The sequence below is a fragment of the Thalassophryne amazonica genome, chromosome 21, assembly GCF_902500255.1.
Source record: "Thalassophryne amazonica chromosome 21, fThaAma1.1, whole genome shotgun sequence".
In the NCBI taxonomy this organism is placed as follows: domain Eukaryota; kingdom Metazoa; phylum Chordata; class Actinopteri; order Batrachoidiformes; family Batrachoididae; genus Thalassophryne; species Thalassophryne amazonica.
In genome coordinates this window covers 30,323,477-30,340,051 of record NC_047123.1, presented here as the reverse complement: position 1 = coordinate 30,340,051, position 16,575 = coordinate 30,323,477, and the positions used below count along the sequence as shown (strand labels likewise).

The window sequence follows — 16,575 nt, the reverse complement described above, 5'->3', positions numbered from 1 at the left end:
AATTTTAAAATTAGGGAGAAAACTACAAATTGAATGCAGTTGAACTAAATACGGAACTGTCCCCTATTATTAAATTATATTCAAACCCACAGCAGAAAAATGTACCAATACTGACGATGCTATTAAAAATGAAAAATGGGATTTATATTACATTTCAATACATTTTGATATTTAATTGTACTACAGCTTGTAGAAAATAAACTTTGAGGCTTCCGTTAAAGGTGGGAAAAACATAATTTATATAGAAATGTAACTTATGGCAGCTTAATTGCATCTGAGGGGATAATAACAGAAATAAAAACAGATGTGCTGTCAGAATTGGGTGAAATGTTGCTGATACGTACAGTCTGAAGCCAGGTTTTGGGCCGAGTGAGATTTCTGCAAAGTCGCTCTGTCAAACAGCGACGGTGACGTTGGCGGCGGGTTCGATATCCTCCACAGGCGGGTCTGTGGAGTCTTCTTGGTGTTCGGGGCTCTGCATGAAGCAGCACGGTCCCCGTCGACATCAGTCCTGCTGCAATGCAACAAATCAGCTTTAAGTCAAAATAAGCTCTTGTCTCGACGCTGCAGTAAATTCATCCGAGTTTATTGACATAAATGGGACAACTACGTAAATTTTCTCTGTGCGTTTGTTTACCTTTGTCAATCATTAGCATGCTAACGTCAAAAATAAACTCTTGCATCTAAATCTTGCACAAATTTAGACAAGCCCAATTTGTCCAGTTGATGTTCTTTGTCTGTGTGTTGGTTCTCTGACTCCTTCTGGGTCCTTTGGACGATTTCCACCAAACTTGATACTGTGAACGATAAGTGACCCCAGAATTGTGCTTGAAGGGTTTGTTTTAGGAAAGCTCAAGGTAATTTTGGGTGAAAGGTCAAAATTCCAATCTTCACTCCCCATGTCAACCAAACTTTGCACACATGTGGAGGTGGGTTATGGAACTGCTCAGGTCAAATTTGCCAAAGTCCAATCATTGGGGAACCAAGGCCATATCTGCCTGTCTGGTTGTTGGCTGAGTCATTTTACTGTCTTTGTCTTTTTGCTTTATCTCTACCAAACTTGGTATGTCAACACAGGTTGACCCAAAAGTTGTTCTTAAAGAATATATTTTGGCAAAGCTCAACAACTTATTTCATTTATATAGCACCAAATCACAACAAAGCTGCTTCAAGGTGCTTCACACAAGTAAGGTCTAACTTTACGAAACCCTAGAGCAAGCACACAGGCGACAGTGATAAGGAAAAACTCCCTCTGATAATTTTGAGGAAGAAACCTCAAGCAGACCAGACTCAAAGGGGTGACCCACTGCTTAGGTCATACTAATAAAAACATTTTAAGAATACAGAGAGGAACATCACATTTTTGAGAATTATTAAGTCCACGCAGACGTCGAGGACAGCATCAGTTGGTTGGGGACGGGAGGAGGGTATTGGGTCTTCAGTTCCAGTCTTCGAGCATAGTCCGTTTTGCAGTTGCAAAACAGATCAACATTAAAGAATCTGGTTTTTCAACCTGATTTGGACCAAATGTGGCATACATATGGGTGGGTTCCAGAAATGCCCTGGCAAGGCCAGCCACAGACCGATCACAAAGGTGAAGGTCAAGGTCCTTGGAGTCCAACTGGTATTCATGAGATGTTTTTACAATCATTTTACTTATGCAAAGAAAATGAGTTTGGGGTTTTTTTGTTTGCCATTTATGATACATTTCATCCAAGTTGGGTAAATAAATCAATAAGAAAATATGAATAACTAAATCAACACCCTGATTCCTATCTCTGGGTGTTGTTCTTACTTTGGGCGGTGGGTCCTGCCAGAAGATAAAGCCGTCTTCTTGCTTTCAGTTCGACTGCCCTCTACATCTTCCATCAAAGGCTGAGCAGAATGGCTGCCTTGCACATTTCCATGTACCTTTGCAAAAAGAGGCATCGCCCTGCAAATTGTCCACCAAAGCAGAGTTAACACGAGCTCAAGACGGCAGTTTGGCTGCATCAGTGACGTGCACAGATGGATGACCAGAGCTCCATGCACAATGTGAGTTTATAATTGCATCTCCGAGTCAACGCTGCTCCAAAGCGGTATCCAGTACCTGTTATTATGTCCTCTGGCCAGGAACCGTGAAGACATACTGAGCCTCGGGAGTTGGCTCTGCTCACCTGTGCGTGAACACCAAGACAGACCGGGAGATGAATGGAGAAAGGTGGCAGGAGGGAAACAACAATAAGAAAATCGATACTGTGTTTCTCTAAGGTCAGGAGAAGGTACCTTCAGGAGGACTCTCACGAGTGTAGATAATGCAGAAAAAATAGTCGATTTGCATTTAGATCCATAACTATCTGGACTAAGGAAAGTCAGACGACTATTTTTTTCAGCATTTTGGGGATAGAGAATCAAACTCCCTAAACCCGCATTGGTTGTGTCCTGTCGTCTATTACAAGCCAACCCCAAATACAGTATTTGGTTTCCATTCCAGATTAGTCATACTTTCTCAACCTGTTCTGTGAAAGGCTTGATTTCTGACCGTTGATGTGTCCAATTGCTCCGTCCTACCTGTGCTGCAACTGTCTGCCAGCGTCTCGAAGTTCACTTTGAGGAAATCCTCGCGATGGTGGTCAGCCGTTTCAGTCACCATCCTCAGGGCCTCGTCCATATCCGTCACGTCTGTGTCTCCCTTGTTCTCGCGTTCCCCGTCAGAGCTGCCATGGCTCGGCGACCCGACATCTGCAGAATCGAATGAGAAAAACTTTCCAAACCGCTCTGAGTTTATTTCAGCTTATTTCAGTGTGTCAATATATACTGAAAAACTGTTATTGAAATATAGCGAGAAGTTAAAGGTGAAAACAGGAATTTATGGTCATTTTCAGCTAAAATTGCCAGTTTGAACAAATAGAAACTTCATTAGGACCAAAGGTCAAAACAGCAAATCCATATGCATTGAATGGAATATTTTAATTTGGATTAAATAGAACCTTGGGGTGCCTGTGCATTTGAAGCACAAAAATATGCTTGGTAACTTCAGCCATTATTGAGATTGAGCAAGGAGTGATTTGATTGGGTCAACAGTCAAAACAGGTATTTTGGTGATTTTTCAGAAAAAAATTGTTCCACCGGTTGAAATAGAAACTTGGGGTCCCAGAGTATGTGAAGCACAAAATACACTCAGTAACTTCAGCCATTACTGAGATCAAGCAAGGAGTGATTTGATTGGGTCAACAGTCAAAACAGGTATTCTCCTGATTTTTCAAAAAAACAAAAAAAAAACAAAACAAAATTGTTCCATCAGTTGAAATAAAAGCTTGGGGTCTCAGAATACGTGAAGCACAAAATACGATTGTTGCTTCAGCCATTATTGCGATCAAGCAAGGAGTGATTTGATTGGGTCAACATTTAAAACATGTATTTTCATGATTTTTCAGTAAAAAAAAAAAATTGAGCAAGGAGTGATTTGATTGGGTCAACAGTCAAAACAGGTATTTTGGTGATTTTTCAGAAAAAAACTGTTCCACCGGTTGAAATAGAAACGTGGGGTCCCAGAGTATGTGAAGCACAAAATACACTCAGTAACTTCAGCCATTATTGAGATCAAGCAAGGACACAGGTATTTTCCTGATTTTTCAAAAAAAAAAAAAAATTGTTCCATCAGTTGAAATAAAAACTTGGGGTCCCAGAATATGTGAAGCACAAAAATATGCTTGCTAACTTCAGCCATTATTGAGATTGAGCAAGGAGTGATTTGATTGGGTCAACAGTCAAAACAGGTGTTTTGGTGATTTTTCAGGAAAAAAAAAAATTGTTCCACCGGTTGAAATAGAAACTTGGGGTCCCAGAATATGTGAAGCACAAAATATGCTTGGTAGATTCAGCCATTATTGACATCAAGCAAGGACTGATTTGATTGGGTCAACATTCAAGACAGGTATGTTCGCAATTTTTCAGGAAAAAAAAAAATTGCTCCATCGGTTGAAATAGAAACTTGGGGTCCTAGAATATGTGAAGCACAAAATATGCTTGGTAGCTTCAGCCATTATTGAGATCAAGCAAGCAATGGTTTGATTGGGTCAACATTCAAAACATTGTATTTTTGTGATTTTCCAGAAAAAAATTGTTCCATTGGTTGAAATAGAAACTTGGGGTCCCAGAGTATATGAAGCACAAAATATGCTTAGTAGCTTCAGCCATTACTGACATCAAGCAAGGACTGATTTGATTTGGGTCAACATTCAAAACAGGTATGTTCGCAATTTTTCAGGAAAAAAAAATAAATTGTTCCATCGGTTGAAATAGAAACTTGGGGTCCTAAAATATGTGAAGCACAAAATATGCTTGATAGCTTCAGCCATTATTGAGATCAAGCAAGCAGGGGTTTGATTGGGGTCAACATTCAAAACATTGTATTTTTGTGATTTTTCAGAAAACAAAGTTCCATCAGTTGAAATAAAAACTTGGGGTCCCAGAATATGTGAAGCATAAAATATGATAGGTAGCTTCAACCATTATTGAGATTGAGCAAGGAGCGATTTGAATGGGTCAACAGTCAAAACAGGTATTTTGGTGATTTTTCAGAAAAAAATTGTTCCACTGGTTGAAATAGAAACTTGGGGTCCCAGAGTATGTGAAGCACAAAATACGATCAGTAACTGTAGCCATTATTGAGATCAAGCAAGGAGTGATTTGATTGGATCAACATTCAAAACAGTTATTTTTGTGATTTTTCAGAAAAAATTGTTCCATCGGTTGAAAATAGAAACTTGGGGTCCCAGAGTATTTGAAGCACAACATATGCTCTGTAGCCTCAGCAGTTACAAAGATAGAGGGGGGTGTGTTAATATAGTCAAAGCTGGTGTTATTAATGATTTTCAGGGGAGAAAAAGATCCCTTGGATCAAACAGAATCTCGGGGTCCCTGAATATTTAAAGCCCAAAATATGCTCCGTAGCTTCATCATTTACTGAGATAGGGCAAAGGGCTGATTACATTGGATTGAGAAAAACTTCCATTGTATCATATAGAAACTTGGGGTCCCTGAGTTTTTAAAGCCTAAGAGACAGAGGTGAGTTTGTGGGGTCAAATATGATATAGTTTTTTTTTTTTCAACGTTCTATGGATCAATAGAAAACTGGGGTCTCTGAGCATTTTGAGCCCAAATCTGCTCTCTGGTCTGACTGAGATCTCGTATCGATTGAACATTGTGCACTGATGTAACACTTTTTCTAATAATATGTCTCTTATTATCATTATAGAAAGACGGTTACCATCCAGGACATAGTCTGGGCTGGACTCCCTGCTGTCATACACCCATGGAACAGGACTGTCGGGCTCAGGCTGTTCTGGCTCTGATTCCTGCGGCTCGCTGCCCACGTGTTCTGCAGTGCGGCTCCTTCACTACGTAATCACGCAACGTGTAAAAATACACTCAACAAAAATATAAATGCAACGCTTTTCGTTTTGCTCCCATTTTGTATGAGATGAACTCAAAGATCTAAAACCTTTTCCACATACACAATATCACCATTTCCCTCAAATATTATTCACAAATCAGTCTAAATCTGTGATAGTGAGCACTTCTTTGCTGAGATAATCCATCCCACCTCACAGGTGTGCCATATCAAGATGCTGATTAGACACCATGATTAGTGCACAGGTGTGCCTTAGACTGCCCACAATAAAAGGCCACTCTGAAAGGTGCAGTTTTATCACACAGCACAATGCCACAGATGTCGCAAGATTTGAGGGAGCGTGCAATTGGCATGCTGACAGCAGGAATGTCAACCAGAGCTGTTGCTCGTGTATTGAATGTCATTTCTCTACCATAAGCCGTCTCCAAAGGTGTTTCAGAGAATTTGGCAGTACAATCCAACAGCCTCACAACCGCAGACCACGTGTAACCACACCAGCCCAGGACCTCCACATCCAGCATGTTCACCTCCAAGATCGTCTGAGACCAGCCACTCGGACAGCTGCTGAAACAATCGGTTTGCATAACCAAAGAATTTCTGCACAAACTATCAGAAAACCGTCTCAGGGAAGCTCATCTGCATGCTCGTCGTCCTCATCGGGGTCTTGACCTGACTCTAGTTCGTCGTCGTAACCGACTTGAGTGGGCAAATGCTCACATTCGCTGGCATTTGGCACGTTGGAGAGGTGTTCTCTTCACGGATGAATCCCGGTTCACACTGCTCAGGGCAGATGGCAGACAGCATGTGTGGCGTCGTGTGGGGTGAGCAGTTTTCTGATGTCAATGTTGTGGATCGAGGTGGCCATGGTGGCGGTGGGGTTATGGTATGGGCAGGCGTCTGTTATGGACAAAGAACACAGGTGCATTTTATTGATGGCATTTTGAATGCACAGAGATACCGTGACGAGATCCTGAGGCCCATTGTTGTGCCATACATCCAAGAACATCACCTCATGCTGCAGCAGGATAATGCACGGCCCCATGTTGCAAGGATCTGTACACAATTCTTGGAAGCTGAAAATGTCCCAGTTCTTGCATGGTCGGCATACTCACCGGACATGTCACCCATTGAGCATGTTTGGGATGCTCTGGACCGGCGTATACGACAGCGTGTACCAGTTCCTGCCAATATCCAGCAACTTTGCACAGCCATTGAAGAGGAGTGGACCAACATTCCACAGGCCACAATTGACAACATGATCAACTCTATGTGAAGGAGATGTGTTGCACTGCATGAGGCAAATGGTGGTCACACCAGATACTGACTGGTATCCCCCCCCCCCAATAAAACAAAACTGCACCTTTCAGAGTGGCCTTTTATTGTGGGCAGTCTAAGGCACACCTGTGCACTAATCATGGTGTCTAATCAGCATCTTGATATGGCACACCTGTGAGGTGGGATGGATTATCTCAGCAAAGGAGAAGTGCTCACTATCACAGATTTAGACTGGTTTGTGAACAATATTTGAGGGAAATGGTGATATTGTGTATGTGGAAAAAAGTTTATCTCATACAAAATGGGAGCAAAACCAAAAGTGTTGCGTTTATATTTTTGTTGAGTGTAAAAAGACGTTCAGCACTGGACTAAGGCGAGTCAAAAAGCTCCTTTGTCATCCGGCTCACTCGAGTTGTGATTTACCTGCACTGTGGAGGTGATTCGTCCTCGTGCTTCTCAGGGACCGACACAGATTCCTCCCACCACACCCCGGGACCCTGCAGGCTGGACGCGCTGTGTCGCTTTGTGTCACGAGAGGCACCGTCGGGTTTCTTCTTGTCAGCGAACGTCTCCAGTTGTGTCAGGTCCACCATGGATTTAACCATCAGCTCCAGCGAGCCCATACGATGAGACCAGCGTCTCCGAGGACGCTTAGAGGAGTCGGGGCTGACCTGGTTGGTGATCCCCTGCAAAAAATACAAAGTGGAAAGAGCGACACAAGAGACGGGCTTGAATGCATGTCGATATGAATTCAGAAGTCTCAAAGGTTCACCCATGTGTCAAGTATGATGGATTAATAGATCCTTAATCCTCATGGTATACTGCACCGACCTCTGACAGCTCCCAGTCTCGTCCTTCATCTGAACCACCTGTGGTGTGAACGAGCACAACGGCGAAAAGAAAAAACAAAACAGTTCTCTGATAACAAAAAACAAATGCTTGTCGAGTCTTAGTTTCAGAACAAAAAAAAAAAAGGCCCAACACACCAACACAAATCAATTGATTCAGATGATTTCATCAAGACGGGTAAATATTCCTCAAGTACAACACTTCTGTTCATTTCAAGCAAAGACATAGGTTCAACCCTAGTGTGGGTGGGCTTCGGCTTTAACCCATCCCCAAATATCCCACACATAGAAAGAGACTTTTTGAGTTTGCTTAAATAAAGAAACTAAATGAAACAATTGCTTCAGAAATAGTTTCACTGTTCTGAAACACTTCAATCAGTCAATGAAAATTTTTAGATGTAGTGACTCAAAACGTTCCAAACACTAAAACACTTGCATTAATAAATGGTCCACTGTTTCAAAATGCTTTAACCAAGTAAAACCATACCATTCATAGTTTTGACACATTTGAAACACAAGGTGAAACAAATGTTTCAAAAATAACACACTGTTTGTGGACGGAAGGACAGCAATTGCTTTAGGAAATGATTTACACTTTTGATACACTTGAAATACAACTGCTTAAAAAAGATTCATTATTTCAAAATGGTTTTAAACAAAGTAAAACAATTGTTTCAGAAAATCATTCATAGTTTTGACACACTTGAAACAGTAGGTGAAACAACTGCTTCAGAAAATGATTCAGTGCTTCACAATACTGTAAACCAAGTAAAACAATTGCTTCAGAAACTGATTTATAGTCTTGACCCATATGAAGCATTAGTTTAAATAACTTTCAGAAAATGATTCACAGTTTCGAAATAGTTTAAACCTGAGTAAAACCAATGCTTCAGAGAATGATTGCTGTAATATTTTTGCTATGCTTGAACCACAAATCAGAAAATGACTCACTGTTTCAAAATTCTTTAAAAGCAAAGGAACAATTGCTTCAGAAAATGATTTATAGTTTTACCACACTTGAAACAGTCGGTGAAAAGTTTCAAAAAAACGACTCACTGTTTCAAAGTTATTTAAACTATGTAAAAATGGCTTCATTAAAAAAAAAAAAAAAAAAAAAAAAAAGGTTTGATACACTTTAAGCCGTAAATGAATCATCTGTGTTAGAAAAAATAATTTTGCATTCCAAAAAGCAATGAGGGTAGCAGCTAGTGGACAGTTGGCTCCCCTAACATATACTCTTGGATACAACCTGAATTTTTATTTAAAATTCATTGGACTACGTCAGCATTCTAAATTAAAAACTGAGGGACACGTCAACCGGGCTGATGCTCAGCAACAACCGGTCTGAACCAGGATTCAGGATAATGACACCCATAATTGATCCCTCTCATTCCAGACAGACCGTACCCGTGTCGTCGTCTTCTCGGCTGCTGTCAGTCAAAGCGCTGGCTGTGCGAACATCCAGGTCATTGAGGTCATCGATCTCTACGGAGTCCTCATGCTCGTGGTCGCTGTCGGAGGACAGACTTCCCAGAGTTGGTGCATTGTGGACTTCTCTTCTGGAGGTGTCATGAAATCACAAAGTCAAACAGATCAGTCAAACCATAAAGATGCGCGGACATTTTTAAACCCTGTTCTAGGACCAGTTGACTGAGCGACACAAACCTACAGTTTGGACTGTTTAAGACTTGAGACGACCCACTCGTCGTTTACCTGAGGCTGGAGATCTTGAAGGGCGGCGTGTTAAAGTTTGGTCTGAGTTTGCAGAGTCGCTCCCTCATGCTCATGTTAGTTCTGCAGCCAGACGCCACACAAAGACACAGCTGCAAGACAAAAGCAATCAGCCATTAAATATTTAAGGCTTCATTTCAGTTTCACGGCACAGCAAACTGTGCACACTCTTCATCTCACTTGTTACATTTAATCGAAGCTTTCGCTCTGTTCACGTGTACGTAAAAATCTGCATTCGTGCTTCTTGATGCGGCATGAAAAGTCTTTCCAGGTAAATTCAGGTGGGATTTCGCATTAATCATCCTCAAATTATACACATCTGTGTTTGCGACTGTAGAAGCTTTCCTGCTCGGAGTAAAACTGAGTCTCGACCAGTGATGCCAGTAACGCGTTACTCTAATCTGACCACTTTTTTTAGTAACGAGTAATCTAACGCATTAATCTTTCCAAATCAGTAATCAGATTAAAGTTACTTCTCCAAGTCACTGTGCGTTACTATTATTTTTGCATTGTGAGTCGATAGCAGCATTAAACTTGGTCCGTGGGCAGGGGGTTGGGGTTCGACTGCATTGCCCACTTTAAGCGAGCTGTGAGCTTTTCATCCGCGGTTTTCTGCAACAGCTACGACTCGTCCTCACCTCTTAGAGCACGGTGTCACCAGCACACCTGCACTGAGCTTTACAGACATTTTTATGCTTTTTTCCCCCCCTTTATTTAGAACTCTGAGCTGAGCTGCTCCGTATCTGCTCGTTAAAAACAGCTGATCCTCTGCGACACTATTTTCCACTCAAATGCACCTAAACTCTCTTTCTGAGGACCACATGATGAGAAAACACAATAAAACTTTCTTACCTGTAAATCTGGTCAAGTTTTCTGCATAAATAAATGTTATCCATTCTTTGTGCTCAAACGCCAAGCAGGGGCGAATCCAGATGGAATGGGGGTGTGGGGCAAGGATGTGCCCCCTCACCCACAACACCCCTAGATTAAAGGTCCAGTTTTGAAGCCTTTTTTTTTTTTTTTTTACTACAACTACTAATACTACTTATAATAATAATCATTTCAACAAGTAAAATGTTTAGAGAGAATTTAAATATTAGAAAAATGTTAGAATTTAATAGTTACATTTATAAACAAATGTAGGTAAGAAATTGCAAATTTTACTGTTACAGTGCTGTCAAGAGTTAAATATGAGATCAAGAAAGAGGTCTTTATTTTACTTTTTATAAAACAAGTATTTATTTTCATTGAAGTCAAGAAAGGGTGACTATAAAATGAGTTTTGGCAAAACAGGTATTGTCATGTTGAGGTGGCAGAGGGTTGTTGTCGGCAGCTGGGAAAAGTAACTAAAAAAGTAACTAGTAATCTAAGTTAGTTACTTTTACAACTGAGTAATCAGTAAAGTAACTAAGTTACTTTTTCAAGGAGTAATCAGTAACTGGATTACTTTTTCAAATTAACTGTGGCACCACTGGTCTCGACACAGCTCACACTAGACTTCTTTGACATATGTCGCGGAAGTCCACATGTAAACTCCTACTTGCGTGAGACACGCCCACTGAGTCATAGGCCACACCCACATGTACTGTGAAGAACGACACGCTCCTGGCTCTTACTCTCAATGCTCAAGTTTCTGAAGCAGTTGAGCTATGTGTTTTTCTTCGACATTTTGAAACAGCAAATCCTTCCTGAAAACAACTGCTTCATTTAGTGTTTCGGGCATTTCGAAACAATTAATTAATTTGTTGAAGAAAGTGCTTTCTTTAGTGGTTCGACCATTTGTAGACACTGAATTGGGCACCAAAGGAAGTGTTTCATTGAAGAAAAGTGAACTGCTTTCGAAGTAACTGGTTCATTTACTGTTTCAAGCATTCTGCAAGTGAATCATTATCTGAAGCAATTGTTTAACTTATCGTTTTGATTCATTTTTTGACGCAGCTGGTAAACTGCACCAAACAAATTATAAACCAAATACATCACCAAAACAACTCAGTTTCTGGGAGCTCAAAGCAGTAACTTAACCAACTGCTTCATAAAACAAGTCACAGTTTTGAAGAAGAAGATTCTCTCACCTGTCACCTGACACTGAAATCAAATATTTGCAGTCATTGGTGAATTTCATCGCAGTGACAACCTCTGAAAACCAAAAAAATAACATTATTTTTGCCAGAATTTAATTCTTAATGATGAATTATTTGATACGTCGTGTTTTACTTCTGTGAAGCAGCATATGGAATGCATGTGCACGTGTGTGTTACCAGAGTGGCCAAACATGGTGGCGACACACTCTCCCGTGTAGAAGTCAAAGATGTTGATGTTCTTATTGGAGCAGCTGGTGGCCACATACTGACCGGAAGGATCAATCTGAACCTATCAGGGGTCAAATATTACAAAGTTTAATAGGTGTGGGAGGGGAACGGCGTTGTGACTGTGAGCGTTCGTTACCCTGAGCAGACTGCCGTCTTCGCTCAGCGATCCTTTGTACACTTTCTTCTGTTTGCCGTTGGTGATGTTGAAAATCCTGCAGGGAAACCAAGAAGAGATGCAGCTGAGGAGACGACATCGAGGAGAGACGTCGGATCCAAAAGGTTCCGATCTCACCTGATGCATCGGTCCTGGCAGGCAACAGCTGCGTACTTGCAGGTGGGGTCTACGCCCATGTCATAGAGAGTGGTCTTCCTCACTGTGTGGTGAGAGCGCCTGAAGTGTGATCCCCTGTCAGTCTGCAAAAAAAAAAAAAAAAAAAAAAAGTTTATACTGAAGGTTACCACCAGGGGGCAGCTGTGCACCCACATCCTCCTGGGAAATGTGGCACATTATCATCAATCATTTCCTTAATTTTTAAACTATTGTGCGTTTTCATATGTGTAATAAGATGTATTGGATTTAAAATGTATATAATTTTTGGTTTAAAAAAATTAAGAGAGACTATTTAGTACTTCATGTTGTTTATTTCAGTTTTTTTCATGAATTGTGGATTCAAACTATCTAGCAAAGTAAAACTGAACAAATCAGTGGCACCAATTTTGACACAAAAAGGGTGAAAACTGTAAGACTGATGATGCCTTCATGGGATGTTGGAATTTCCTGCTGCATAATTTGGAAAGTGCTAGAAATGCTTTTATCTTATTTTGTTTGAGTTATTTTTTTTAATCCCCACACACCCGCGGTAGTTGGCTGGCACAGTATTCTAACTGGTCATGTGTCTGTATTTTTTGTTTTCTCTGTATTTTTTGTTTTCTCACAAATGCGACATGGATCTTTGTAGAGTGTGGATGCGACGCCATAGCATAAGGATGCTGCCGTGAAAAGAGTTTCACAGTGGGACTTTGAAGCTGGAAGTCAAACAACTGCACAAAACGAATGAAGTATTTTTACTAAATGGTCTAAATAATAATAAAATAAACAAACGGCAATGGCTAAGCATCATGCATTAAGTATCAAGATGAATTGAACTAAAATGTCAAAAAACAAAAATTGGATTATGAACAAAAATTTGCTTCATGCTCATATGGCATTATTCACCGTGCTGTAAAAATCTTGACAATCCGAATTACAGCAGTACCCTGAATGCAGCATTAATGTGAATAATGTTTTTTTTGTTGTTGTTTTTTTACTTGTGCAACTGTGCAAAAAATTTTCTAGTGTCCTGGAAGAAAATCTGGAATGAAAACAATGGAGCATGATACAATGGTACCATGGTTCAAAATTTTTTTATTTTGGCGCACAATGATTTTGAAGCATTTTGCTCCAAAGCAGCTACACAAAAACTAGCAGTCATTGGTTGTAAAAAGAACATAAAAAATTAGGATAAATTTTCGCTGCGCTAGAAATAAGCCAAAAGTAAAGACATTTCTTTGAACTTATGAAATTTTAAAAATTAATTTTAGCACTGTACAATCCAGCTTTTTATGTATCAGCTCTACTGAGTGTCCTTCTAGTTGTGTGTAGGTGTTTTACAGCAGACCTGAGGCAAAATATCTGTTTTTTTAAAAGGTGAGACAGTGATGGATTGATTGGTGCTCAGAGGCATGTTACCCTGTGCGCCGTACGGAAATAGATGCTCTTGTCTGCGCCACAGCTGATCATCTTCACCTTGTTGTCATTGGCTGAAGAACAAAGAAAAAAAAAGTACACCATAATAGAATCCTGCTACCATTCAGCAGTCTGGCAACATAATTTGCCCTCAGCAAAATTTACAATCATGCACACTAAGAATTCAGCAATCAGAAAAAAAAAACATCCAGCATAAATGATGCAAGAGAAAATGTGAAACAATAATCTGAAGTTCCACCCGACTGCATGTGTATGATTATCAAAGGTGTAGTTAGATGGTGGGTTTCTGGTTTCTCCCCCTCCTAAAATATCCCAAACATGAACAGACCTTTAGATAGTTTGAATCAAATGGACTATTTGTGCCAAAAGTATTCATGGCTTTGAAATGGTCAGTTGCTTAAAAAAAAGACGAGTCTCGGGCTTAAAAACTCAAAACGAACAAATAGTATTTAACATGTTTTGATGGGTAGATACGATAAATGAAACTTTTTCAAATATGACAGTTCTGAAATGCTTAAAACATTAAGTGAATTAAATGCCACAATATGCAAATGCTTGCAACTGTATATAACAATTGTTTCATTTAATGATTCAACTTTCAAAACACTAAATGAAACAGTTGTTTCAGAAAATAGTTTCAAAACAATTGAAACACTAAATTAAAGTTTCTTTAATAAATTATTAAATGTTTTAAAATGACATACACACACCCCCAAAAAACGCTAAAGGAAATAATTTGAGATGATTCACTTTTTGTAAATGTTTCATTAAATGAAACAGTTGCTTCAGAAAATGAATGTTTCAAAACAACCGAAAGACTGAATTACACTGTTCCTTTATTAAATTATTCAATGTTTTGGATTGCTGAAAACACTCAGTGAAACAACTTCAGAAAATGACTCAGTATTTCAAAATACTCAGTTAGTAAAGAAAACAGTTGTTTGAGAAAAGGACTGACTGTTTCAGAAGAAATGAAACACTAAAATAGTTTCAAATTTTGTCATGCTCAAAATGCTTAAGTGAAGCAAGTTCAGAAAATGTCAGTTTCACAGTGCCTTAACTCCAACGGAAGCAAATGCTTCAGAAAGTCAATGACAGTTTCAAAACAAGTGAATACTAAATTAAATAGCTTCTTCATAAAAAATATCTTCAGTTTATGAAAAGCTCAAAACACCAAATTAATCAAAGGCTTCAAAAAATAAGTCAGTCTTTGGAAAACCCTGAAACCATAAAAAACAGTTGTTTCATAAAATGATTTGCTGTTTCAAAATGTACCAAGGTGATTCAGAAAAAAAAAAAAAAAAAAAAACTCTTTCAAAACTCTTGATGTTTTGAAATGCTAAAAATAATAAATAAATCAATTATGATTTCAAAATGCCTGAAACATTGTAAATGTAATTTAAAACTTGCATCAGGTAATTATTTTCCATTTCCAAAGCATTACACAACTGTTTTGTAAAATGATTCACTATTATCACTTTAAACATTGCATGAAGCAGCAGCTCCAGAAAAAAAAAAGATTCAGTGTTTCAAACCACTGATGGTGACGTTTCGCGGATAGCGCGACCCACAAACACATAAATACAAAAATACATTTCTAAAATGAACATTATCAAACAAAACAAACTATAAAAGGAGATTTTCTGTGTGATGAAGATGATATTAAAGGATTTTGAAAAGATTGTCAGATGTTACACACCAGCGAAGCGGACAGCTGTTATGGATGAAGAGTGCTCATCGAGTGTCTGAACCAGTCTGTAGTCCTCCTCAGCATTCAGGATGTGGATCAGACGATCCCTGCTCGCCGTGGCCAGCAGCTTCAGACCTGATGGGTAGAACATTTACTGTTATTATACTTTGACCACAGAGTTCTGTTCCATAAATGACATGAATGGCAACACACACACGCGCACCGGTTTCTGGTTTCGTGTACTCCAGGCAGAGGATTTCGGCATCGTGGGCCTCCACTTTCAGAATCTCCTCCATGCTGCGGAGGTCGTGAATTCTGTTGAATATTTTAGGGGGTTAATTCACCTGATTTTCCTGACTGATGCTTTTTGAAGTGATGTTTCAAACCTCAGCATCCCGTTTCGATCTCCAGACGCCAGGTGTTTGCCGTCGGCACTAACACATATGGCTCTGATGCCCGTCCTGTTTTCAGCCGCCTGTCCATCACCCGATTTATCTGCATTCACATGCGATGCACAGTCTGGATCAACCAGAGCAGCAGAATTCCCATCTATGTAGATGATCTTCACTAAATCCTGCAGAAGAATGATGGGAAGACAGCTCTCACACGCACACACACGAACAAAACCGTTTTTATTTCACAGAACATCAACATGCCTGACGATGAACTCACACAGGTGAGGACGTTTGGAGTCTGGACATATGTTTGTGTCCATTCGTCCATGCGCCACAGTCTGATGGTGTTATCAGCTGAACAGGAGAAGAACATTCCTGATGCGAGATCAGTACCAAATTCTACAGGAACATGTGGGAACATCTGGGGATGGATAAGGGAACATGGTGGGTGTAGGTTCAATATTTAAATACATTAAAAGTTTTTTTTAAGTTATATATTTAGACTTACTATTATCAGTAATGACTGTCTTTGCAGGGGTGGCTCTAGCTTCAGGCAAAAGGTGGGGGGGAGGTTAACGGACCGGGGTGTCCGCCCCCCATAAAATAAAAAAAATAAAAAAATCTAAAGGCTTTTTTTCCCTGCATTTTTAAGGTTAGACAGAACTTTATTAATCCCTTGGGAAGACTCCCTCAGGGAAATTGAGGTTCCAGCAGCATTGTATAGCAGCACACAGAGTAAGAAGCACACAGAGTATCAAAAGTAGAAGTAAAAACAATTTGCAAAATGTAAATACAAATATAAATACCAGAAATACTGATCGCTACTGGTTTACTGGCTACTACTCTTCCTCTCCTTCCTGTCCCCTGTCTTCCTGTTACTCCTCTTCACCCCCGAGTGAGGGGCTGTTATTAGCATATCAACACAAAATCAGTTCCAAGAAAACTGAATATGTGAGATATATTTTTAAATTAATAATAATAATAATAATAATAATAATTTCTTTCTATGTGTAGTGGCCAGTAGAAAACCACACAAACACAGTTGCCAATGATCATGCAATATTAAAATTATAGTAAAACACAATCACTCATATGCTAAATCATGTTGTCCTTAAAATAGTTTTGAGGTCCTTTGACATCTACTCTGGTGTGACTTATACACTGAAAAATCACATGTAAATTGAA

General features: G+C 39.6%; 1 protein-coding gene across 1 annotated transcript in view; it reads right to left on the bottom strand.

Moving 5' to 3' along the window:
* LOC117502777 (mitogen-activated protein kinase-binding protein 1-like) overlaps positions 1 to 16,575 on the bottom strand; it is a 29,827-nt gene that overhangs the window by 644 nt on the left and 12,608 nt on the right. The window contains 19 exon segments of the mRNA XM_034161893.1: positions 345 to 514; positions 1,796 to 1,933; positions 2,090 to 2,156; positions 2,551 to 2,721; positions 5,252 to 5,376; positions 7,094 to 7,356; positions 7,502 to 7,539; positions 8,926 to 9,077; positions 9,232 to 9,304; positions 9,307 to 9,341; positions 11,322 to 11,385; positions 11,508 to 11,619; positions 11,695 to 11,770; positions 11,851 to 11,972; positions 13,288 to 13,358; positions 15,005 to 15,130; positions 15,219 to 15,310; positions 15,382 to 15,569; positions 15,668 to 15,811. Of these exon segments, the coding sequence (XP_034017784.1) occupies positions 345 to 514; positions 1,796 to 1,933; positions 2,090 to 2,156; positions 2,551 to 2,721; positions 5,252 to 5,376; positions 7,094 to 7,356; positions 7,502 to 7,539; positions 8,926 to 9,077; positions 9,232 to 9,304; positions 9,307 to 9,341; positions 11,322 to 11,385; positions 11,508 to 11,619; positions 11,695 to 11,770; positions 11,851 to 11,972; positions 13,288 to 13,358; positions 15,005 to 15,130; positions 15,219 to 15,310; positions 15,382 to 15,569; positions 15,668 to 15,811 (2,227 nt within the window).